This window comes from Thunnus thynnus, chromosome 10 (assembly GCF_963924715.1).
Source record: "Thunnus thynnus chromosome 10, fThuThy2.1, whole genome shotgun sequence".
NCBI classification, from domain to species: Eukaryota; Metazoa; Chordata; class Actinopteri; order Scombriformes; family Scombridae; genus Thunnus; species Thunnus thynnus.
The window spans coordinates 12,780,341-12,803,419 of record NC_089526.1 but is presented as its reverse complement, the minus strand read 5'-3'; the positions used below and the strand labels follow the sequence as shown (position 1 = coordinate 12,803,419).

The window sequence follows — 23,079 nt, the reverse complement described above, 5'->3', positions numbered from 1 at the left end:
TATCTTTTGTCTCATCAATACTGAGATAAAGAAACACAATTATGTGCTGTTTGCATAGTTGGTGCATTTTTTTATATGCAGAATTGTATATTAACACATATCTTCATAAATGCAGGTGCTATAATGCGAAATTATTCACAGAGCAATAATTTTAGCTAAGAATGTGCTATTGTGAAAGCCATTTGATAATATTTTGTTGGTGGGTTACATTTAAATGCAAGAAAACACATTTGTACAATTGTGCAATAGTGAAATGCCATATCAAGCATTGCTAAATAGAAAATTAAATTGCACACAAGAAATTAAATTGCTGATTCATGCCTGTATAAATCATGTTATTGTTAATCACATACGATACACTCAGTCACTAGATTATTAGGTACACCTAGCTAAAACTAATGCAGTCTAATTCAAAAGCTCTGCAATAATATACCCTTACAGTACACAGAAGTATCATGTTCAGTTTTTGTTGAATTTGTTTTCTGAAGGTCTTAATCCAACTTTATGGTCATTTGGGCGGCTGTAATTTGTGGAGATATTGAATTGTATTTCTTTCATCCAACCTATTTATATCATTGAGTGGGAAAACACCTCTCAGTATATAACCAAGTATAATTCAACAGCACCACAAACTACAGCATCCAAAAATAATCATTCAGTTGAATCAACACCACAGGTTCAACAAAAACTTTTTCAACATTTATGAAAGTAGGATTTATTGTAGGGCTGTTGTATTAGACTGTGTTAGTTTTAGCTCAGTGTACCTAATAAACTGGCTGCTTTTTACATTCACAGTTTACATTCAAACCATGTTTTCATGAACCTCTCCTAGCAGCAGAGAACTGAATTATTCATTTAACACACTGAGAGATTTGACTGAAACCACAAATAAAATCATCAAATATTTTCAAGGTAGCAAGTCATAGTTGTCATCTGATGTGTAAGTCTCAAAATGTTCGGTTTCTCTGCTGTCAAGAGTTACACAATCTTCACCTTTGTAGTTTTCTTCTGTTTTGAGTTTGCTCCCCGTTCTCATTGCCCTACGTAGCTGTATCCAAAACAGCTCTTGTGCCTGAATCGGGTCGATGCAGTCTGAGCTTGGCCACTGTAGATAAGTCTTCTTCAGCATGACCTTCCTCATGCGGTGATAGGATGACAACTGCCTCTCAGAGATTGAGTCCAGAAAGACGAGCAGGAGAACATCTCGATGCTCATCAAAAAGTCGATAGCTGGCCAGTTGGATTTCCAGAGAGCACCACTCACTTTTTAGGAAATTCCTGCTCACAACACAAATAGTTTTACGACTGCTATATACAGCAGAGACAATGTTATCCACAATATAACGGCCCGGCTCAAAGTCCCTGTGATGTAGGCAAAGTTTGAAAGAGGATCCATTTCCCTCCAGGTTGGGCAGCAACTGTTCCATGACCCATTCTTCATCGGAGGAGTTATAGGAAATAAAAGCATCATATTTGCAATTTTCTTCCTCCTCTCTAATTCTGCGCCACTGCTCACTAAACCAGGACCGAAACACATAGTAGCCGTACTTCATTTTCCAGTAGAGTTTGACATAAAGTAAAGGAGTGACTGTGAATAGAAAGATTGCAGCGACTGTGCTGAAGAACAGGTACTCCCCTAAATCTATGTAACAGACTTTGGTGTCAAAGTTGTAGAATTTGTGTTTTGCATCATGTTGGCATGGCAGATGGTGGAGATATACCACCTGAACATTTGGGTTATCTAGAGTCCAGTTTTGCAGCAAGCTGTTCTTGCAGGTGCAGCTTAGAGGAATATTACGTATGTCGAGGTAGTGGAGTTTAGGTAAACTTTCTAGTGCATCTACATTAATGCTATGCATCCCATTGCGGTTTAGCTGCAGTGTGTGTAACTGTGTGAGATTACCAAAAACCTCCTTTGAGAAGTTCTGAATGGCTGTATTTTCTAAAATCAATTTGGTTAAATTCCTTAGATTTTTAAAGACTCCTGGTTGTAGTTGTAACACCCCAACACAGCAGTTATCCAGTGTGAGGAAATGTAAGCCTGTCAGATCATCAAAGACATCAGGAGCAAGAAGAGAGATCTGATTGTTGGTAAGATACAGAGATTTCAGTGAGTGGAGGCCACGGAAAAAATAGCGGGGTAAAAGGGTGAGGCCATGGGGCCGCTGCCCATCTAATTTCAGGTCACTGAGTTTGCTGAGATTCAAAAATGGTGAATAGATATTTCCATCGAGGAAGCGAATCTGATTACTTTGTAAATCCAGGACTGTGAGTGTATCTTGAAATACATGATAGAGCGAAGTGTCAATCTGTTTGAGGTTGTTTCCATCGAGATAGAATTTGGAAAGATTTTTTAGTCCATCAAGACCATACGGCTCAAAATGAGTAATCTTATTACCTCCAAGGTCCAATATAATCAGTTTATTGAGACTGAGGAAGGTCCCGTTGAAAATGACAGAAATACGATTGTTGCGTAGGTTCAGGGTTTGTAAGCTGACCTGATCTTCAAATGTGTCATTGAACAGATCAGTTAAGAGATTATTGTCCAAACGGAGTGTCTCAAGCTTTTTTAACCCTTTGAGGGCTTTGCGATGGAGAAAGGCAATTGTGTTTATGTTCAGTTTTAGCGTCCTGATATTTGGTGTATGATAGAAAGCATAAGAGTTGACAGCCAGAATGCGGTTGTAACGATAGCTCAGCTCTTCGAGTTTTAGGAACTTAACCATGTGTTTTGTTTTACACGACAGGATGCGGGTAAGATGGTTATGCTCTGAATCGAACCTTTTTATATATGTCTGGTTGTTGAGAAAGTTAAGACACTTTATGCTTTTCAGTTGATTGCGGGATAGATCCAAAGCCCCTTCGATTTGTGGACAATTGTTCAGTGTGTAGTTTGTTAGATTCTTAATACCATTACAAGTCAGGCGCATATTTGAAATCCTCTTCACCTTTGTCTTTAACAATCTGCACAGCTCCATGAGCAGAGTGTCATTTTTTAGACCAGTGCCGGAGAAATCAACGTGACCTGCGTTGATGTTGCTGATGTTCAAAAACTCCACCACCCCAACACTGGTTGAACGCAAACGCAGATAGTTTACTTGTTTCAAATCCATCCCTTTGAAAGCCGTCGCAGAGAGTCTAACATTGTATGACAAATCTAGCAGCTTGATGAGCCTGAGGAACGAATGTTGACATCCTAACGTAGACAGATTGTTTTTACATATATATAACACGGTGAGGGATTTGGGTAATGAAACATTTGAGTGGCTGAGATTTGTCAAACTATTAGAGCAAAGATCTAGTGTCCTCAGATTTGTTAGGTTCGACACAGATTCAGCAATCTCTGAGAAGTTTGTTAGAAGGTTTTGCCGCAATATTAAAGTATCTAGCCTGAGAACAGCAGAGAAAATGCTCTCAGGGAGCTGCTTTAATTTATTGTTGGTCAGTGAGAGAGAGGTGAGGTTGTGCAGGTCCTCAAACAGAGAGGGGCTGAGTTCTGATATGTTGTTAACGGACAAATTCAGAGACTTGAGTTGATACAGGTTTTTGAAAGCAGATACATCAATAATGCTCAAGAGGTTATTATCTATTCTGAGGTGTTGAAGGTTTGGTAAATGAGCAAAGCTCTTTTCAGGTATGTGGCTGACAGGATTAATTGAGATGGTCAGATTGATGGCAGATGGTGGCAGGTCATGTACAATGGCAGATATGCTCTTCTCCTTTCGACGGATGCAGTTGAAACTTGTTCTGTATGAGTATGGATCCTCAATGCAGTTGTTATAGCTGTAACCAGTGATGAGTTGAACAGCACCAAGCACAACTGTAATTGACAACAGCTGATGAGTTAGACTTGTCATTGTGTCTTCTTACAGTCTAGAGAAACAGTCCTTTAAATTCCCACATCAGTGTATTTGTTAGTTTGGTTTGTTTGTTGTTGAACTTGGTTCAGGAATCTGAGGGCAGAGAGCAGAACATAACACATATCATGGCGGGTTGTACAGGTGAATTGAAAATAGCATTTTCAAATAAAGCTGAGAGCAACAGATGAATGCAAAATTCTTTGTCAACTACCTTTTTGTGCTGATGCTTAATTTGTAAGCAGAACAATTCTTATACAGAATTGCTACCACAATCCTAAGAGTATTCACCAGCATTCATACTGTTTCTGTTTTCTTTTTTATCAAATCCGACTCAATAGTCAGATGTAAGTACTTCAAGATAAAACTTAAAGGATAGATTCACAATTTTTCAAGTCTGTCTCAAAACAACAGTCAGGTGCCCAAATGAACATTGAAACAGTTTTTCCCTGCAGTAATCATTCTCCCTGTTCATACTGACCATTAGAAAATCCCCCTCCAAATACACCTACAATGTTAGTGATGGGGGCCAAAATCCACAGTCCTTGTTTTGAGCAAAGCTGCATTTAAATCTTTTATCTGAAGCTTATGTGAGGCTTCAGAAATCTGAGTTAGTCAAATAAAGTGGATATCTTCCACAGTTATGGCCTTTTTAGTGAAAAAATACCCCTTTTGTGTCTCAGCTAACAGTGTTTTCCTGTTCAGCTGCAGTGGAAGGTTAGTGACAAAAATAGGGAATTTGGTACTAAAAAGACAATAACTTCAAAAGTATTGAATTGATTTGACTATTTTGGACTGCTGAAGCATCATATTCTCTTCAAATAAACTTTTAAACACATTTTTGCACGGACAGAGGGCTGTGGATTTTTTTCCCCCCATCATTTACATTGAAAGTGCATTATGAAGGGATCTTCTAATGGTCAGTATATAGTATATTTCTACATTAAGTTTTTACTAATGCTAGTATGTCTAACCAGACCCAAACCCCAGTTTCACCAAGTTCCTACACTGGTCTCAGATCTAGGAGTCCTATAATCCTCACCTGTGTCGATGCATTTGCTGAGAAATTTGAACTTGAGCTCAGTTCCTCTCTTGTTAAGTTTTCATATCCTTTTTCACTCTGTCCTCTTGTTCCTCCTCTGCTTCACATTTGTTTCATTTTAGTACAATCCACACCTTATAGTATTAAAATTATACCAGGAAAGAGTTGGCACAGTTGGCTCAGCAGCTAATAATTTGGCCTGCAATGAGTTTATTGCTATAGAAATGGGCTGTGTAAGACAACATCTATCCTCATGTGAGTTATGACGGTATTCGTACAGAGAAGGAGACTCCCAAAATAATCCTTGTGCAGTTCTTTACGGTCATAAACATTCTCCATTATTTTTCTTATTTACGTGTCAGAATCAACCTCTTCAGTTAAGGTGTTTTTAGTCCGAAAACTGGCTGTCTAAGAAACATTGCCTAAAAATAATAATGATATACAGTGAGAATTCCTCCTTGTATAACCTTTTACACTATCTTTCATTCTCTTTTCTAGATAAATAAAACACTTTGGCAATAGAGTCAAATTAAATTTGATACAATTATTTTTCTATGAAAGCCTTACCTGTTCAAATAAATGCAACTTGCCTCTCCAGAGAACTTCTTGTACCGTGACTATCTTAGATGCACACTAAATCACAAAAGAGGAAGATGGGAGTAACCCATGCGCTTCCTTTCATATCCAGTTGCAGCAAATGGTGTATAAATCATAACATAACATGACCAAAGGGTTTTATTGAAACACTGTTGTTTGAATGAATATACATTTCTTAATTAAACATATATAAAATACTCATTGTATAGAATATTACATGAACACATGATACACATTATGGAGTAAAAGAATATTATGTGGAGGGAAAGCAGTCTGCAGTTACAATTACATTCCAAAATAAATAACGTGTCTAAATGCCATTATAAACTTGCTGATTTATTGTAAGGGAAAAGTCACTGCTGTAAATCCCAACATTTCCTCCTTCATGGCCTCATGTTTGTTGCATAAAGACAATTTCATCACAGTGGGTCGCTGTTTAACTTGGTATGAAAAACAGTTCTCTGCCAACATCTTCAGTGACTCAATAAGTATGCTAATAGTAGTATAAAGTAGTATATACAATACAATAATGGTATAGATTAAATAATTGTAAACCTTGTAACAACATGCTTTGGCAAAACTTTACTTAATTATGAAAATGCAAATGAAACAAATTTGAAATGCAGAAATGGGGTTCAGACCAAGGAATGTAAATTTCTACATGTGCTCTACCTTTTTCATTTTGTAAATTACATTCAACATCCCTTTTCTTTCTCATCCTCTCATCTTTTGCTCTCGTGCCATCTGACACAGTCCACACAGAGGCAGGCAGGCCATGACTACCCAGTCATCACACACAGAGCCCTGGGAAAAAGCACAGGGACAGTAAACAGGTGACAAACATTGTCATCTCATTAAAAAAAAGAACAATGTCTTTATAGGTCTGTGTTCAGGGACCAGGTCTCTGCATTTCACAAAACAGCATCCTATTTTCATTACAAAAGTACTGAAAGTACAGTTGTTTGACAAATTTAGCAAACTTACACCTATGTTGTATCTGCTGCGCATGCTTGTCCTTAGAGCAATCATGGCACCAGGAAGGAAGGGCAAGCAGCAGCTGTCCCCGTTGTCCTGAGCCACCTTACAGGCCAGGATACATGGGACGAATGATGCACAAAGACCTGAAAGTGAGAGATATATTGTCACATAGGGTTTTATTTCCCAGCAAAGGCTAATTTCTGCTTATTTCCACAAACACACGTACAGATGCCACAGTCTTCACAACAGTCGCACACATTTGAACTCCAATCTGATAATCCAGAGGAGTACTGTGTGACAGAGACCTGAGGCTGCGAGCTGATCACATTTGACTGGAACGCCATGGCTGTAGGTAGAAGAAGAGGAATATGAGGTTGAGGAGAAATATAAATAATAAAAAACAGATGATATTGTTTAGTTTTCATTCTTTGTAGTAATGTTCAGGCAGTTGTAGCAAGCCACAATATTTTTAAAAAGGAACATTGATGGGTCCTATTTGCAGCAACGCTTCCTCCAAGCAAATGTCCAGGTAAGTGTCCATTCCTGTGCCACAGCTTCAGCGATATAGCCTGAAGACTCCATGGAGCTGGACAGGACAACCTCGGCTTGGAGGAAACGTTGCTTCACATCTTACCTCAAAAAGTTAGTCTATAGCTCCTGTAAAGGTTGTCCGATGTTGTAGATGGCTACTTATACGATCAGAAGGCAATGGCCGTTACTCTTATACTGTGTGTGACATCACTGGAGTTTCTATGCTGATATAACATGGCAAACAATGACTATCTGGGCAGGTACAAACACCCGGTAAATAGAAAACTCAAATGTTTGATTTTGGGGCGTACCACACCTTTCAAAAGGGTGCGCCTAGCATGACGTGGTTTTTATCAGCATTCAGTAATTGAAGAACAAAGCAGTGCATATTTGTATTTCAGCCACATTCAGAAACCAGGTTTTACCTTTAGTGCATGGGTGTGGTGTGTACTCACTGTGGACCCAACTATATCAATGAGAAAATAAGAGTAAAAATGAGCTGTGACTGTCGAGCACAGACCTTAGTTGAAAAGGGTTTGCACTCTTGTGCAATGCATTGTTTTATGTTCGTGCGTTTTTGTATTTCTGTTTTGTCCTGATGCACACATGTCTTTCTGTAGAAAAAAGTGGTGAACATTACTCAACACGTGCATGCAGAGATGATGTAACGTGACAGAAGGTTCTTCAACTACAGTGTATAGAATACAACACCTTTTGTTCATATGTTTATATGTTTGATCCCTGTTAGCTGTGCACCCAGGAATCATCTTCATGGAGTCTTTATCAAGTTCATACATGACACATAAGACAATACCAACATTACAGGAATATAAAAGAGATTGAAGACAAAAATATTTACAGTAAGACAAAGTAAAATACACACATAGCAGTGACAGATGGGCACAATGCAACATTAGGTTAGGTTGAGATTTATTTTGTCAAAAGGATATGTGAATAATAAAATTGTAATACAAACAAAATTAAAACACATACACAAATGACAGTTTCAGCAACATTGGATGTAAATAATGACAAGTCAAAAAAAGAAAAATATAATGAAATAATTAAAATATATATAAATAATAAAAATAAAGTTAGACAAACTACAAATAATATGAAACACAAACAAGATGTAATGCATGAAATTAATCCATAAAATAGTAGCATGACACATGATAAAAACACTTACCCCCACCCTGTTAAAGATTACAGTTCAGTTCAGTTCAAATATTTATTGTCCCTCGAGAAGAAATTTCATTTGCAGTAGAGGGTAAAAAAAAAAACAAACAGAAAAAACACAAACACAACATACAAGAGGACAAAGGACATTAGTCATGACGGTTACAGCAGACAAAAAGGGAGACAAAAAGCATCAAACGTTTGTTAAAAGTATCAAACCATTGGAATGGTGGTCATAATAAAGTGCTGCTTAGCATAGCAGTCCAGGTTTAGTGCAAATTAAGCACATTTCTTGGACTTGGAACTGTTATTTCCTGCCAGGACTTTCTGTTGTGTTTGGACTCCGTGTTTTTGTTCTTTTGGGTTCCTGTGTTGACCCTGTGTTTCTGTTAATTCCAGTTCTTCTTTATGGTAACTGTGCCTGTAAGTCCCCCCCCCCCCCCCCCCCCCTCCCCCAAATCCAAGTTCATGGACTCCAAAGCAATGACCAAAAGAGAAACATGGCGGAATACATAAGTGATGTGTCAGCTGTAGAGTCACTTCTGTTCCCCTCACATTCTATCACGAGTAGAAAAAGTCCGTCCAGACTGTCAGACTCTCTGCGGTCTGCCCACTTCTCACTCGACATGCAGCTTCTCTGTTCACAAAACCAACCTCCTTTCAGCTGAAGCTCCTGGGGAGCTGAGAGGACACCAGGCTGAATGACAGCAGAAATTTACTTTACTGCCTGCTCAGATTACGCTTCACTAAATGCGACAGAAACGGACTCAGAACGTAAAAAAACGGGGGGCTTCTGTGAGACTGTCTGGGATTCAGAGTGGTTTGATACATTTAAAATAATAGAAGCGTATCTGTTCCGTGCTAAAACACTTTCTAAGTGAATTGGCCACAGCCTCTCTCTCTCTCTCCAGTTCACCAGCCCTCCCTAACCATTCAACAGGTGCTGGAGACGGGAGACTGTCAAGTCTTCACACACGCTGGGCCTTTTCCAAACCCTCTCCCTACCTACTTCCACTCCGTTTGCGCGTTCATGTGGAGGGTCTGCCATATTAAGTGCCATCCCAAACCAACAGCGGAGAGTGGAAGTGGTTTATAAAACCCTCCAGCAGCGTGCCTGTATCGATGCTGACTTACTGGGCACGTGCAACGCCTATTGTGTTCGTCATGGAGGCGCTGTATACAAATGTTAACTTCTGTGTGACAACCTGTACAAACATTTAATAGTAAACTGCTCAAACTAACATAGACATTTAATATTGCCACGCAGATGTTTAAAACTTAAAGGATACATTGTATTTAGATCGAATATACCGTTTTCTAGTCTAGAAAACGGTAGACGTGTCTATTTGATTGTAACGTATTGTATATTTACAGGGACTGTTGCTAAAAACATGCAGCTCATAAACATAAGAATGTAAAAGGAGAGGATGTTTATAAAGAAGAGAAATGCAACCAAAGAGGCTCGGGAGTCATTTTGGTATTATAGTGTATGTATATGTTGTATTATATATGATTAAGTCAACCTATATGTTTGACATTAGTGTCATTTTTTATTTAAACAAAACTGGTTTGTACAGGAACTTCAGTAAGTTGTTTAATTTATTTCAAATGGAACATTAATACATTTTTTAATAGTTTGACGATCCCTTTGTGTATCCTTCATATCAGAGACAACAATGTTCACAACCTCTGGTTGTTATATCCCTGTTAGTGGCAGGAGCTAAATATACTTCTGACTACAAATGTATAAAGGAAAATGTAAATACATTTATTGTGTCAGGAGTGCACTCCGTGACAAGTGGGAGTGGGTAGGGGCTACTTTGGAAAAGGTCCACAGCTGCTCTCATGACTTCCCCTTGTCCTGTGCATGACCACGAACACCCCCTGCTGATTGGCTGGAATAGTGTTGTGTGGCTTGCTCTGAGCCACTGTGTTGACATGCCCATTTAAAGAACCAGGGCTGTGTATTAACACCAGATTTTTTTCAGTGCACACACAGAACGGACAGCTAGCAGACTGTGAGGAGATATTCACTGAATTTGACAAAAAAAAATGTATTAAATTAGAATTGCTGACTATACCTTGAAGTCTGGACTGAGTGGAGGATGGACAGAACGACCCCCTGAGATATTATTGCTCATTGTAGTTAACCTTTGTCCTGACGTTTAAGTTTGTGTACATGTGAGCATACAGAGCTGAAGTAATACTTTTGCCTTCACATGATTCAGAATGAGTTTGCATGTCTTAGTTATTTTGCAGCTCATTTAGCTCTGTACAGTAGCACCGTGTGTTTTGTTTGCATTTGGCCTGCTGGCATTTGGGGCCTTCTTGAGCCTAATTGTGTTTTCTGGGTTTTGGTTTTCTGTTTGCTCTGTTTTCCTCCTTCCTGCACTCCTCCCCAGCCCGTTTTTCCCTCCACACCTGCCCTGCATCATCCTCATGAACCCTACCTTTATCTCAGTTTACTTCCTCAGTCTGCTGTCACCTTCACACCTGCCCTATATCAGTCTCGTCAGCCCTGCCTTGCTCCCAGTGTCTTCCCTGCCAATCAGCTCCCAGCCTGCCTTTGTGTTGTGCCACCTGTTCCTTGTTGTCTGATTAGTTTAGTTTGTATATAAGGTCTGGTTTTGATTTCAGCTTTGTTGGACCATTGGTTTGTTTTGGTTGCCTGCCTGCACTTTTGTGTTTCTGATTCGATGACCAAATATATTCTTCAGTTCCTTATGCCTGCCTATAAACCTATTGCTATAATAGATTTTACACACTGTCTCAAATATTGCATGGACTACATTTTAAAAGATTAGATATATTTACTCATCTCTACTCAGTCCATTTTCTTTAGTAAGATGGTTTTATAACTGTTTTCAAAATTCTAATGGACTCTTAAATATCTGATATCATCTGGTAGGCCCAGACACATTGAAATGATTTTTAAAAAACCTTATCTATAATTTTGACTGAATTTTGACTGTGCCTAGTATTATACCTACCATGGTTTCTAGTAAACTCATATACCTGTCAATATTCTGCTATTATTTAAACATTTATACACATAAAATGCAATATTTTACCACTAGCTCAATTGGTTTTCATAATCCAAAATATGCTATATCATCACATCATGTGTAATCTATAATTGGGCATGTGACATTATGGAACTTTGTTATTTTTTATTTCAGACGGGCATTAGATTACTGAACATTTTAAACCAATTACCAGATACAGTATATTCAGATCAGGTGGCTCATCTAAGTAGCTTACAGAGGTGTGGCCTTAAAATAATGGTCACATTACAGGTGTTACAGTACAGGTAATGAAGAAATCTGAAAATTAGAAAATACTTTAAACACAACTTTGATTACAATAACACCTGCCAGGACACAGAGCAGGCAACAGCACTGTTATGCTCTGTTATGACTCATTCCCCACAGGTGTGATTTCACATACCCCTCAAACGACTGCAATTATGTACATATTTGCATTCCTCAAGTGCATTTTTCAAATATTTCTGAATTCCATCTCACAATGCTCGAGTTTTGAATCAGGGCTTGGTTGAAACAGCAAACCAAAACAAACAGATATACCATTTTTCATTATCTGTTTAAGTACTACTAAAATTTGATTTCCTGTGTTGACTGACAACATTTCCTGCAGAAAACAGCATTTAAACAGAAGAATTTGTAATTATTGCAGCTGATGAGTGGGATAATGTTATGTAAAGATGTAACTTAATTTACAGATATGGGTGAGATACAATAGGCTGAATGAGCTTTTTATGGAACAAAGGTAAGAATGAAAAGACCATACAGAAAACACAATGCAGGGCAAAGGTTCATATTTGCCCTCAGAGGAGCATTTGGGTTGACCAGAGGGGTATTTGAGTGACCCATGTTTTTAAAAAGAGGCATTGAAGTCTGCAATTATGGCACCAGACACATCTTATAAGGACTTTGGCTGTCAGAAGAACAAGGATGGTCACCCATTTCCCTCCCCATGTGCGTGTCAGATTACATTACAGACATATACACAGTGGTGGAAGAAGTATTCAGATCCTTTACTTATATAAAAGTAGCAATACCAAACTGTAAAAATACAGGCAAGCGTTTTACTTTTTACTGTTACTGCTAGTTTTAACTAGTGTTATGTAGTTTATAAGAAATATTTTATAAAATAAACACTTGGATTGTAAATTTGTGATCTAAAAATTAACTACAACTGTCAAATAAATGTAGTATCTCTGTGATGGAGCAAAAGAATAAAGTAGCATTACATGGGATTGCTCAAGTACCTTAAAACTATACTTAAGTACAGTGCTTTGTTTTTTAACAATTCGTAAAGCTCTATAGTTTGTAGTTTAACAACTCGACTAGAGCAGAAGTAAGATACAGATACAGAAAGTTGCACAATGTAGTTTACCAGAACACCCCACAGTCGACACAGAAGTAACCACAAGAGTATTCAGTTCCTCATGCATTTAACACATTTTTTAAAACAAAATCTATAGTAATAGTGGAAGGTGCATTGCCTCATGCTGTCCATCTCATTGCTCTCTATGGGGACTTTGTGATACATTGCAAAACCTCATCTCAAAACCACCATTTGAGTTCTTCTGAACTGAGTCTGAATGTGTTTTTTTGTGGTGAACAACCAGTGTTTCATACGTGTGTTGAACTGACTTCTCAATTTAACTAAACCTCTCGCAGCTTTTGAAGTGGAAAAATAAGTTGTAGCGTGGACAGAATAGTACTCTCAGTGAAGGTCTTCTATTCTACTGCACTGTCGTGTCTGATCATATCAGGCATCTGACTACATTTATATGTATTTCATTTTACTGCAAAGAGCATTCTTGTATATCCTTTTTTGGTATCTCTTTGGCCAGAGAATCTCTAATATGTATAAGGACTCGGATTCAATACTGTTCATGTTTTCCCCAAAGAGTGTCATAATAATAGATGAAATTATTTCATTTCCTGTTATGTTCTTTGTAAACTTATCTATATATCTATGATTGTATCCAGGATGTTCTGCATCAGTTCCTAGTTACATCCTCCCTGTCTTCTTTACAAGATCTCAGAGGGTAAGTCTTTTCCTCCTCTTGATCTCTAGTGACAACATAATTTATTTATTTCATTTAAAACATTTACAGTATATAAATTGAGTTCTGCTTTTCACTTGGTCAATGCTTTGCAAAGGTGCTGGATTTAAAGATTACAGAAATCAGAACAAAACAGAAATTAGTTTGAAGCACTGTCTTAAATGATTTTTGTGAGATTTGTAAAATTCATGATGTTTAAAGAATAGTCCTGAAAAGTCTTCAACAAGTTATTACAATAATCTGGGTGTGATGTGATTACATCAAAGCAAGCTGGACATAAAGAACAACATGGAGGAGACAACAATTCCTGACAACTACGCACTTTCACTTCCCCTCCATTTGTGGAGTATTGTTATGTAAATCCAGTTTCTCCTTCTTGAGGGTTTACATTCCCACAAATTTTGCTCCCTTTTGATATAATGAGTATTTAATACATTTGATAGAAAATAACTTGGTAGACGTGGGTGCACAATCCAGAAAATATTTTTCCACGTAGGGTCTACCAGTCACACATCGTCTGTCTGTGGGAGGTTTATAGCTGGCTGCAGCCATTTTTTAAAAATATATGTCACAATTTCCTTGAGACAGTCATCCATTCCTAATATGATGCTATGTTTGCATCTGTCTAAAATGTGTCAGGTTTCGGTTCCTTATATGCCAACTTCTTCTTTCTGATCCTCCCTCATCTGGACAAGTGTAACAGAGATAGACTGTGAAAAAGGATGTTTAGCCAATGTGTTTATGAGCAGAGTGTGCTCTTTTGACTCTTGGAGGGTTTCAGGTGTTCTGCTGCCTCTGTGATTGCTACAAATATGGATTTGGTCACACCAACCGTAGAAGACTACTGGGTGAGTGGCTACTTTTATAATCCTACAAGTGCATAACATGAGCAAGTAAAAGTCCACCGTAGAGATATTCTCAGATGATAGTTAATCAGTATCATTAAAAGTTCCTTATTGATCAAATTAAATACAGAAATTCATTTAATTTGACATTTTGGGAATCTTCATGTCAAAAACTAAATTAAAATCTTAGCAAATGAAAAATGATTGGTTTCAGCATTATAAAGTATTTAACATAACTCTTTTTCCTCTCTTTTGTCAACAGAACTTTGATTACGATGACAATTACACATCGTTCCCTGGAACGAGCAAGACTCACGCAGCCCCATGCTTACAGGAGGACATCTATGAATTTGCACGGAAGTATTCCCCTGTGGTATACAGCCTGGTGTTCATTCTGGCTTTGATGGGCAACGTGCTGGTGCTGTGTGTGATCCGGCGCTACCGAAATTCGCAGAGTGGTGGCGCCTGTGCATTCTCTCTGACCGACACTTTCCTCCTTCACCTGGCCATTTCTGACCTCCTGCTGGCCTTCACCCTGCCTCTGTTTGCAGTGCAATGGGCTCACCAATGGGTATTCGGCTTGGCTCTTTGCAAGATCTCTGGTGCCCTCTTCTCCCTGAACCGCTATAGTGGCATCCTTTTCCTAGCCTGCATCAGCTTTGACCGATACCTGGCCATTGTTCACGCTGTCAGCTCCGGCTGGAAGCGCAACACTTGCCATGCCCAGATTGCCTGCGCTGTCATCTGGGTGGGGTGCTTGGGCCTGAGTGGAGTGGACATTACCTTCAAACAGGTAGTCGAGGCCCCTATAGGCCAGCAGAAGCTGCTGCTGTGCCAGATATGGTTCACTGAGAACTCAACACAGTGGCAGGTGGGGCTACAGCTGGTCAGCATGGTTCTGGGATTTGGGTTCCCTCTGCTGATCATGCTCTACTGCTACATCCGTATCTTCAGGTCACTCTGCAACGCCACCCGCCGCCAAAAGCGGAAATCTCTCCGCCTCATCATCTCCCTGGTGTCTGTGTTTTTCATCTGCTGGGCACCGTACAACTGCTTCCAGTTGGCAGATAGTCTGCAGAGGCTGGGCGCGGTGACTGGAGGATGCCAGTTTGGCCGTGTAGTGGACATTGGGACGCTGGTCACTGAAAGTGTGGGGCTGTCACATTGCGCCTTGAACCCTCTGCTATATGGCTTTGTGGGGGTGAAGTTCAGGAGGGAGCTGGCTAGAATGTGTAAGGGGCTTCTGGGACAAAGAGGCTGGCTGGGGATGGAGGGCTGGAGGGAGAGGAGGCTCCGAAAAACTACAGGCTCGTTCAGCTCAGCAGAAAGCGAGAACACCTCGTACTCTGTCATGGTGTGAAGTTCGAATGCTGGTTACAGGAAGAAAGAGGGAGATTTTGTGAGATAGTATATGGTTGTATGTGTGAGAGGAGTGTTTGGCATGAGACAAAAGTTGAAATTCCATTTAATTAAAACTGTAAAAATGTTCTCAGAGGAAAAAAGTTTTCTGCCTGTGATGTATTTCATCCACTGGGGCTTTCTGTAGATATGGTGCAGCTTTCAACAAGTTTTGTTATTGTCTGGGGGGGGGGAGTTTCCAAGAAAACTATAGTGAAAATACAAAGTGACTCAAGTTGTACAAACTGATGTTGGGGGTGGGCCATAGTGTAAAACAAATGCCACTCCCTTAAGCTGATGCTGTCGTATAATGTTTTTATGGACGTGTTGATTTTTGTGTCCACAAAGGAATCTTGTGAAATAGCCAAATTTTTTCATACCTCTGAAAAAGCTTGTTCAGCAGTTTAAGATGTAGCCTGTAGCTTCAATGGTCATACAATAGTCTCATCAGATTCCACTCTCAGTTTCAGCTAAATCAGTGAAAATGGTGTAAAAAGTTGTTTCTTTATTTCCATAATCCATATACAGCTGTTTGTCCAGCTGTGTGCTTCAAATGTGTTCATGGTGCTGTAGAAAATAAATGTGACTCATTTATAATTTTGTATGTAACATAAAAACTCAAACCCTTTGTTAAGTACAATGATTTTTGTAATAAATATTTTGGATATAAAACAAAGTGTGATATCTATTATGCATCAACATCTCAGGTTCTTTCTCTGCATGTTCATTCTGACCAACTTCCATCTCATGGTTCATGCAATTGCCATCTTATAAATTTCCATTCATTACAGAAAGTTGGTCTGTAACAAGGTTTGGTTAATGTACAATCCTTAGAAACTGATTTTCCTTCAGGACTGTGATTTTAATAAATATGAGTCTGGAGCTGCTGCTCAAAGAATGAATTTGGTTCATGGTTCTGAGCTGCTGCAACATTATTAGAAGTGTAGATTCACATTCACTCACGTTATTTACTCACAAAGCAGGTCCAACTGTTATATTGTAATGTCAACATGGATTGTTTAATCGGTTGGTAGATTATTGTTAATGTTATAAAACTGGACAATAACCACGACCAGTGGTGGGAGTAGTATTCAGATCCATAACTGAAGTGAAAATATCAATGCCAACATGTAAAAACACTCTGTGACAAGTAAAAGTTCTGCATTCAAAATTGACTTAAGTACAAAATTTTTACTGTATCAGCTGAACATACTTACGGTATCAAATTAAAATCACTCAATATGCAGAATGCTTCCTGTAATGCTGTTTACTATATCTAGCTACCATGTTAGTGTTTTATCATTTCTGGTGCCTTAATATGTTGCTGCATTGACATGTTGCAGCTGGCTGAGGTGGAGTTAATTTTAACTGTTTAATATAATGTTGAGTTGTTTAATCTATAACAATACATCTTTTTTAATGAGCAAATCATAAGTTTTTATTTAGGCTATATTTGTGAATCTGCCAAATAACTAGTGTGTTCAGGTATAGCTACTATGTTTTAGTTTCTGTCCTAAAGTGTATCTTGATGACTGAGTAAAATCGTGATCACCATAATACCCTTAAAGATCCTCTCCAGACATGGAGACAGACATCTCTGCTTGGAACAATATTGTGTGTCTGATTTGATTTTTCCACAAAAAAAGAAAGAAGCATGATTACCATGTTAAAATCCTTAAAATAGTATCCACTCCTTCTCCCTCATTAAAAATTCCAGAGTATATGAATATGCAAATATATTTAATTTCAGAAGTTTAACTACTTGACAGAAGATGTCTCCTGCTTCACATGTCTCCTGCTGCAACATGTCAATGGACCAGTGTGTAAGATTTAGTGGCATCTAGCAGTGAGGTTGCAGATTGCAACCAACTGTAATTTTCCACTTTCAGCAGATGAATGTGAAAACAAACTTCATCCAGATAAAAAGGAAAAACCTGCAATTTTGTACAAAGCTTCAGGTTTTCTCTGTTCTCCAGTTTGGAAACAAGCACAAAAGCTCCATCTAGTGGAAAGCGTCTCTTTTTGCAAGCATGTGTCTGCTTTGAGTGCAGCTCTCCATGTGGGCACAGCACAGACTGTATATAAATATAGTCAAGGGGACACAGCAGTGGCCTTCAAAATAAAGCACTAGTTGTCCACAATAACAACTGAGCCTATAACAACTGTGCCTTCTTTATTATATCCTGCGCTTCTTACTACAAACCAAAGAGCTTTGGTGATTTTCAGCCTCTTTCTCACAGATTTCTCTTTGCAGGAAGGTTATATTAGTTAACTAAAATTAAACTAAAAGCTAAAACTAGGTGTGAAAAAACATTTTAGTTAAAGGCGCAATATGTGACATTTAGCCCCACCAGATGTTGCACCATAGCACCAGCATCTCAGACCAAAATAAATGTGCACATCGTTTACTCAATAAAGTTGGGGAAAAAAAAGAGAAAGCAGCCTCTGAACCGACAGCTCACCAAACTCAGATCAAACTGTCAAACTAGGCAGTGCTGATCAAATATGGATCAAGATTCTGTTATTACATTGCCCATTTCTTGACGCAAATGTTTTCAAAAACATATTTTAGTGAATTGTTTAGCTGTAATATGAACAACTTTGTGACCCGGCCACCATGTTGAAAACAGCCACGGGGAGGACAGCGAGCACGTGCACAGGTGGCCGGAGCGGCTATCAAATCAAATAACAGAAAGGTTCGGAATACAATCGGGCCCCCAGGAACAGCGCCGGGCTTTGAAGCCAATTTGACATAGTGGCCAAACGGTGGAATTACACCTTCTGAGTCCACAAAAAGCATTTTTCCTTTTAGAAAAAAGAGGAAACTAACTGAAATGATACTGTGAACTTACGAAACTGATTAAAATGAAATAAAAATATACAAAAAAATATTTTTAGTTTTAGCATTTGTCAATTTGGTCAAATTTGTCAATACAACAAGCATGAGGAGGCATTGGTGCCTGTTTATTGAGACTGATGTCTACATGTCTGGGAGTCAATTGCCTTCACAGCATTGTGTTTGTATTGTTAATACCCATACCTGCCAACACTCCCAATTTTCGGGGGATATGCATTGACAACATTATTTATTTATTTCATTTAAAACATTTACAGTAATAAATTGAGTTCTGCTTTTCACTTGGTCAGTGCTTTGCAAAGGTGCTGGATTTAAAAATCACGGAAATTAGAACTGAACAAAAATTAGTTTGAAGCACTGTCTTAAATGTTTTTTGTGAGATTTGTAAAATTCATGATGTTTAAAGAATACTCCTAAAAAGTCTTCAACAACGTATTACAATAATCTGGGTGTGATGTGATTACGTCAAAGCAAGCTGAACATAAAGAACATGAGGGAGACGACGATTCCTGACAACTAATCACTTTCACTTCTCCTCCATTTGTGGAGTATCGTTATATAATTCGAGCTTCTGCTTCATGAGGGTTTACTTTCCCACATATTGTGTTCCCTTTTGATATAATGAGCATTTAATACATTGGATAGAATATAACTGCAGTAGAAGTGGGTGCACAATCCAGAAAATATTCTTCCACACAGAGCATACCAGTCACACACTGTCTGTCTGTGGGAGGTTTCTAGCTGACTGCAGCCATTTTTAAAAAGAAAAATGTCACAATGTCCTTGAGACAGTCATCCATTCCTACTAAAATGTTACGTTTGCATCTGTGTAAAGTTGGCTTCAAAGTCTTCCTATTTTAACCCTTTCTCTCGCTGTGCTTCTTATTGGTAATTACTCCCGTTAATCTCCCAATTTCATAGTTTTTTTCCTTTTTCACAACCTGTTATCACAACCTTACTGTGTGTGAGCGCAGCTGCTCTCTTTTTAATCCTGTCCTCTGCTGCCGATGTGATTCACTGCCGGCAGTTAGTAGAGAGAGGAGGTACTGGTTTGTCTGAATCAGTAGAGTTTACAAGAATTTGCCAAAGGCTAAGATAGGCCTACAGCTTTCGTTGTGATGCGCTGTGGTTGTGCAACTAATAAAAACGAAACTAAAACTAAAGGGTAAAAACTAAACCGAAACAAGCAAACCCACTCCCGAAACTAACTGAAATGAAAATAGAAATTAAAAACAAAATAAAAATAAAATAAAAAACACATTAACATTTTGTTGAAGTTAATTATAATAACTGGCAACAACAGGGTTTTATTTTGAAAAGAAATTCCGTGGTGAGACTTGGCACATCCGGCAGAGATGGCAATGTGCGAGCTGGTTGACAATGTACCAAAACAATAGTGGAGAAGTAAAGTGAAATGCCTTGTATACATGTAGCTGAGGTGCAGTGTCTTTGCTGTGTGTCCGGTTCCGGTCTAAGATCCTTTTTTTTTTTTTTTTTTTAGTTTCCTTCTGCTGCCGGGCGGTTTTGTCATTGTGGAATAATTTTCGGTACATTTCCACATGCAAATTCCCTTTAAACATAAGTTTGGCGATCCACATATTTCGCACGCTGAGGGAGCTTTCATGCATTTTTCGGCTGTGCAGCTGTAGGATATCGTCCGTCTCCCCTCCAAAAACATAAACTGCGGCGTCATAAACTGCGGTGGGGTGGTTGTTGGCAGCGGTGTGAAAGAATACGTGCAGTCTGCTGTGTTTGTCCGTTTTTAGTATCATCAGTCGACAGCGCTCAGAGAGGTTGAGGTCCTCACATTCTGCAGCTGAAGCCCTATATGGTAAGCAGGATACATTTACTAACCTCAAGGTTATGGTTACTCATTAACATACATGTGGGAAGGCAAAATACTAGGAACACTTTTCAATATAATGCACTCCAGTACACCAACATGACCACCAAGCACTACGACCTCAACAATAAACATAAGTAGCTTCGCAAAAGTTGAATTTATGGCAGAGCTGTTGTATTGCATTAGATTGCATATGTGTTCCTAATAAAGTGGCCAGTGAGTTTATTTACAAACCTCTCAAGGTTATGGTTGTCTGATACTGATAATTACCATAGGTTTGGTGCATATTTCTAGTTCTATAGCCATTATTTCAATAAGGCTGCTATTAAAAGCCTTTTGCCATATGTTTCTTTATTCATCTCGGTTTTGAAACTGCTCCTCACTGTATAGTTTATATAGTTATGCGTCCACTCATTAGAAAAGTGCCTTCTTACCAGCACTTCCGCTACCGTGTTGTATTTGCATCTACTTCACCAAGATAAGAAAAGCAAAACAGGTCATGCAGCCACGGTGCATGAAATAATTTCATAGATGTGTGTGTATGTGTGTGTGTTTGCTTGTGTGTGCTGCATGACCAGAGGAAACTGTGTTTTCCGTTTAAAGCTATCTCACTATTGCCTCATCTGGTGACATCGCACCATGTGAGCTATGTGTGAGTCTGGGCATAAAAGTCACAGCTGGGCTTCCCAAAGGGAGATTTTCAAGAATTGACTTCTCACTCACACAGCTGATGATACACAGAGAGAGCATATTAGCTAGTATTTAAGACGTCTAGCCTCTGAGGCACAGCAGCATTTTTTTTTTTAGCTCTGCCTGTGTTTAACCTTTTTGTCTCCACAGGAGATAAACATGGATGTGGAACTTGATGGAATATTTCGCTCTAACACCACCTATGATTACGGGGACTATGAGTATAAAGAGGACATCGAGCCAAGAGGCAGTGAGGCGGTGTTGATCCCGTTTCTGTACTCCGTGGTGTTGGTTGTAGGTCTGCTGGGGAATGGACTACTCCTGGCCGTTCTGAGTCAAAAGAGGCGAACCTGTAGTATATCAGACACCTTTATCCTCCTCCTGAGTGTCGCGGACATCCTCCTGCTGGTGATGCTGCCCTTCTGGGCCGTACAGGCTGCTCAGGATTGTGGATGGTGCTTAAAGATTCATCTCTGCAAGATCAGTGGAGCAGTTTTTAATGTAGGTAACCAAGTGATGTGTAGAACAGGCAGGGACTAATAGTGAAAGGGAGAGCTTTTCAGTGGAGCTGTGAGAAAGTTGTTTTTGGATGGATAATGTTTGGCTGTAAGCCATTATTTCCAACTTAATCAAGATTCTTGGCAGAGCAGGACCATTGTACTTAATCCTGTTATTTAGCAAGTGTACTCGCTTAGTTACATTTCTCAAAGCATTTCAGGAAAGAGGCTAGAGAAGGAGATCAGATAAGGGTATAATAAGAGAAGTGAAAGTTAAATGAGAGTGTGAGAATGATGATGTTTGGAGGTTTTTGTCTTACACAAGATCACAACTTAAGTTTTTCTTTTCTTTTTCCCAGATCAACTTCTATTTTGGGATCTTTTTGCTGGTTTGCATCAGTCTGGACCACTACTTGTCCATCGCCCACTCTACCCGGCTGTACTCCCACAAGAAGCCCAAGTCAGCTCGGATCAGTTTCCTGTTGGTCTGGGTCTTCTCCCTGCTCCTCATCATCCCTAACTGGGATTTCTTGGTAATTAAAGCAGATCCAGAGGCAGAAGAGAAAACACTGTGTATTCCCAACTATTTTTCAAAGTTGAATCTGGTATCACGCCTGTTCCACCACATACTGGGTTTCCTCCTGCCTGCAGTCGTCCTTATCGTCTGCTGCTCCTGTATCCTACTAATGCTGCAGCGCAGCTCTAAAAGCCTCCAGAAGCAAAGGGCCACCATGGTCATCCTGGCCCTGGTGTGGATCTTTCTTCTCTGCTGGATGCCATACAACATCACACTCATTGTGGACACCTTCATGAGAACATCTAAGGTGCCGCAGGAAACTACAAATTCCAAAACTTCCCTGAAAACTGCTCTGCTGGTCACAACTGCTTTAGCCTGTGTTCATGCCTGCCTCAGGCCGCTGCTCTATCTCAGCCTGTGCGGAAACTTCAGGAAACAGTTGCTGGCTTTGCTGAGGTGTACAAGAATTGAATCTGAAGGCTCTCTGTGGGAGTTGGGTGTGGGTGAGGAAGCCCTGCCTGCAGAGAGTCATGGGGGGGAAGAGATGAAGCAGATGACAAGTGTAGAGCATCAGGTGCAGTCAGCTCAGTGCTAATGCAAAAATTTCTTCATGTGACTCGTAAGAGACTTAAGTAATGTTCAACTCCTGGGAGGAATTTAATGTGAAGTCATGTCATGGGTTCAAGGGGTGAATGACCACTTCCTGTATGATGATGAGAAATGGATATTTTTAAAAATCACTCATATATTTCACTTTAATGTGAAGCATTCATGCTGCATCATGGTGACATGTAGTGTTGTGCTGTTTTAGTGTTGTACTACTGTGTGTTATTTTGTAATCACCACCACAATTTTAACCCTAAATCATGATTTTTTTTATTCAGTTGTAGATATTTGCATTTTAATTGTCTATTATCATTATTACCATTATTATTATTATTATTATTATTATTATTATTATTATTACTATTGAAAGCAAACTATGATTCTATTATTTATTCTGTGTTGTGAAAAAACTTTTGGGTGAGGTTTCAGCTGTAACACAATCATCATAAAGCTAAGGCCATAGCCTATAAAATTTGAGGGAATATAAGCTCTTATCATTGTCGGTGTTATTGAAATCCTGCATTAAACAGTCTGACACAGTTTACAAA

At 39.0% G+C, this 23,079-nt stretch overlaps 4 protein-coding genes across 5 annotated transcripts; 2 read left to right on the top strand and 2 right to left on the bottom strand.

Annotated features, from left to right (window-relative positions):
• Positions 1-135: 135 nt before the first annotated feature.
• On the bottom strand, positions 136-5,547 carry tlr21 (toll-like receptor 21). Its single transcript, XM_067601039.1, has 2 exons — positions 5,466-5,547; positions 136-3,952 (listed from the first exon to the last, which is right to left on the bottom strand). The coding sequence occupies exon 2, from the start codon at positions 3,854-3,856 to the stop codon at positions 908-910; it is 2,949 nt and encodes a 982-aa protein (XP_067457140.1). The 5' UTR covers positions 3,857-3,952; positions 5,466-5,547; the 3' UTR covers positions 136-907.
• A 63-nt stretch (positions 5,548-5,610) lies between these two features.
• On the bottom strand, positions 5,611-9,701 carry cnfn (cornifelin). The gene is made up of 4 exons (XM_067601047.1): positions 7,108-9,701; positions 6,700-6,819; positions 6,480-6,616; positions 5,611-6,299 (listed from the first exon to the last, which is right to left on the bottom strand). The coding sequence occupies exons 2-4, from the start codon at positions 6,815-6,817 to the stop codon at positions 6,210-6,212; spliced, it is 345 nt and encodes a 114-aa protein (XP_067457148.1). The 5' UTR covers positions 6,818-6,819; positions 7,108-9,701; the 3' UTR covers positions 5,611-6,209.
• Positions 9,702-12,367: 2,666 nt separating this feature from the next.
• On the top strand, positions 12,368-15,996 carry cxcr3.2 (chemokine (C-X-C motif) receptor 3, tandem duplicate 2). 2 transcript variants are annotated; one of them, XM_067601043.1, is made up of 3 exons: positions 12,368-13,260; positions 14,052-14,126; positions 14,386-15,996. In XM_067601043.1, exons 2-3 carry the CDS (start codon positions 14,091-14,093, stop codon positions 15,481-15,483), a joined length of 1,134 nt encoding a protein of 377 aa, XP_067457144.1. In that variant the 5' UTR covers positions 12,368-13,260; positions 14,052-14,090; the 3' UTR covers positions 15,484-15,996. The 2 variants fall into 2 exon arrangements, with proteins under 2 accessions (XP_067457144.1, XP_067457142.1); XM_067601041.1 differs by lacking the exon at positions 12,368-13,260 and having other exon boundaries at positions 13,274-14,126.
• A 3,731-nt stretch (positions 15,997-19,727) lies between these two features.
• Positions 19,728-23,079, top strand: LOC137191163 (C-X-C chemokine receptor type 3-like). Its single transcript, XM_067601036.1, has 3 exons — positions 19,728-20,209; positions 21,062-21,412; positions 21,768-23,079. The coding sequence occupies exons 1-3, from the start codon at positions 20,207-20,209 to the stop codon at positions 22,518-22,520; spliced, it is 1,107 nt and encodes a 368-aa protein (XP_067457137.1). The 5' UTR covers positions 19,728-20,206; the 3' UTR covers positions 22,521-23,079.

Excerpts from the sequence above, each read along its gene's own strand:
- cxcr3.2 (XM_067601043.1), top strand. The coding sequence starts at position 14,091 with ATGGATTTGGTCACACCAACCGTAGAAGACTACTGG. Across the intron at positions 14,127-14,385 it reads CAACCGTAGAAGACTACTGG|AACTTTGATTACGATGACAA; the intron begins GTGAGTGGCTAC and ends TTTTGTCAACAG.
- tlr21 (XM_067601039.1), bottom strand. The coding sequence starts at position 3,856 with ATGACAAGTCTAACTCATCAGCTGTTGTCAATTACAGTTGTGCTTGGT.
- cnfn (XM_067601047.1), bottom strand. The coding sequence starts at position 6,817 with ATGGCGTTCCAGTCAAATGTGATCAGCTCGCAGCCTCAGGTCTCTGTC. Across the intron at positions 6,617-6,699 it reads TTGTGAAGACTGTGGCATCT|GTCTTTGTGCATCATTCGTC; the intron begins GTACGTGTGTTT and ends TCTCACTTTCAG. Across the intron at positions 6,300-6,479 it reads GCAGCAGATACAACATAGGT|GGCTCTGTGTGTGATGACTG; the intron begins GTAAGTTTGCTA and ends GCTTTTTCCCAG.
- LOC137191163 (XM_067601036.1), top strand. Across the intron at positions 21,413-21,767 it reads TCAGTGGAGCAGTTTTTAAT|ATCAACTTCTATTTTGGGAT; the intron begins GTAGGTAACCAA and ends TCTTTTTCCCAG.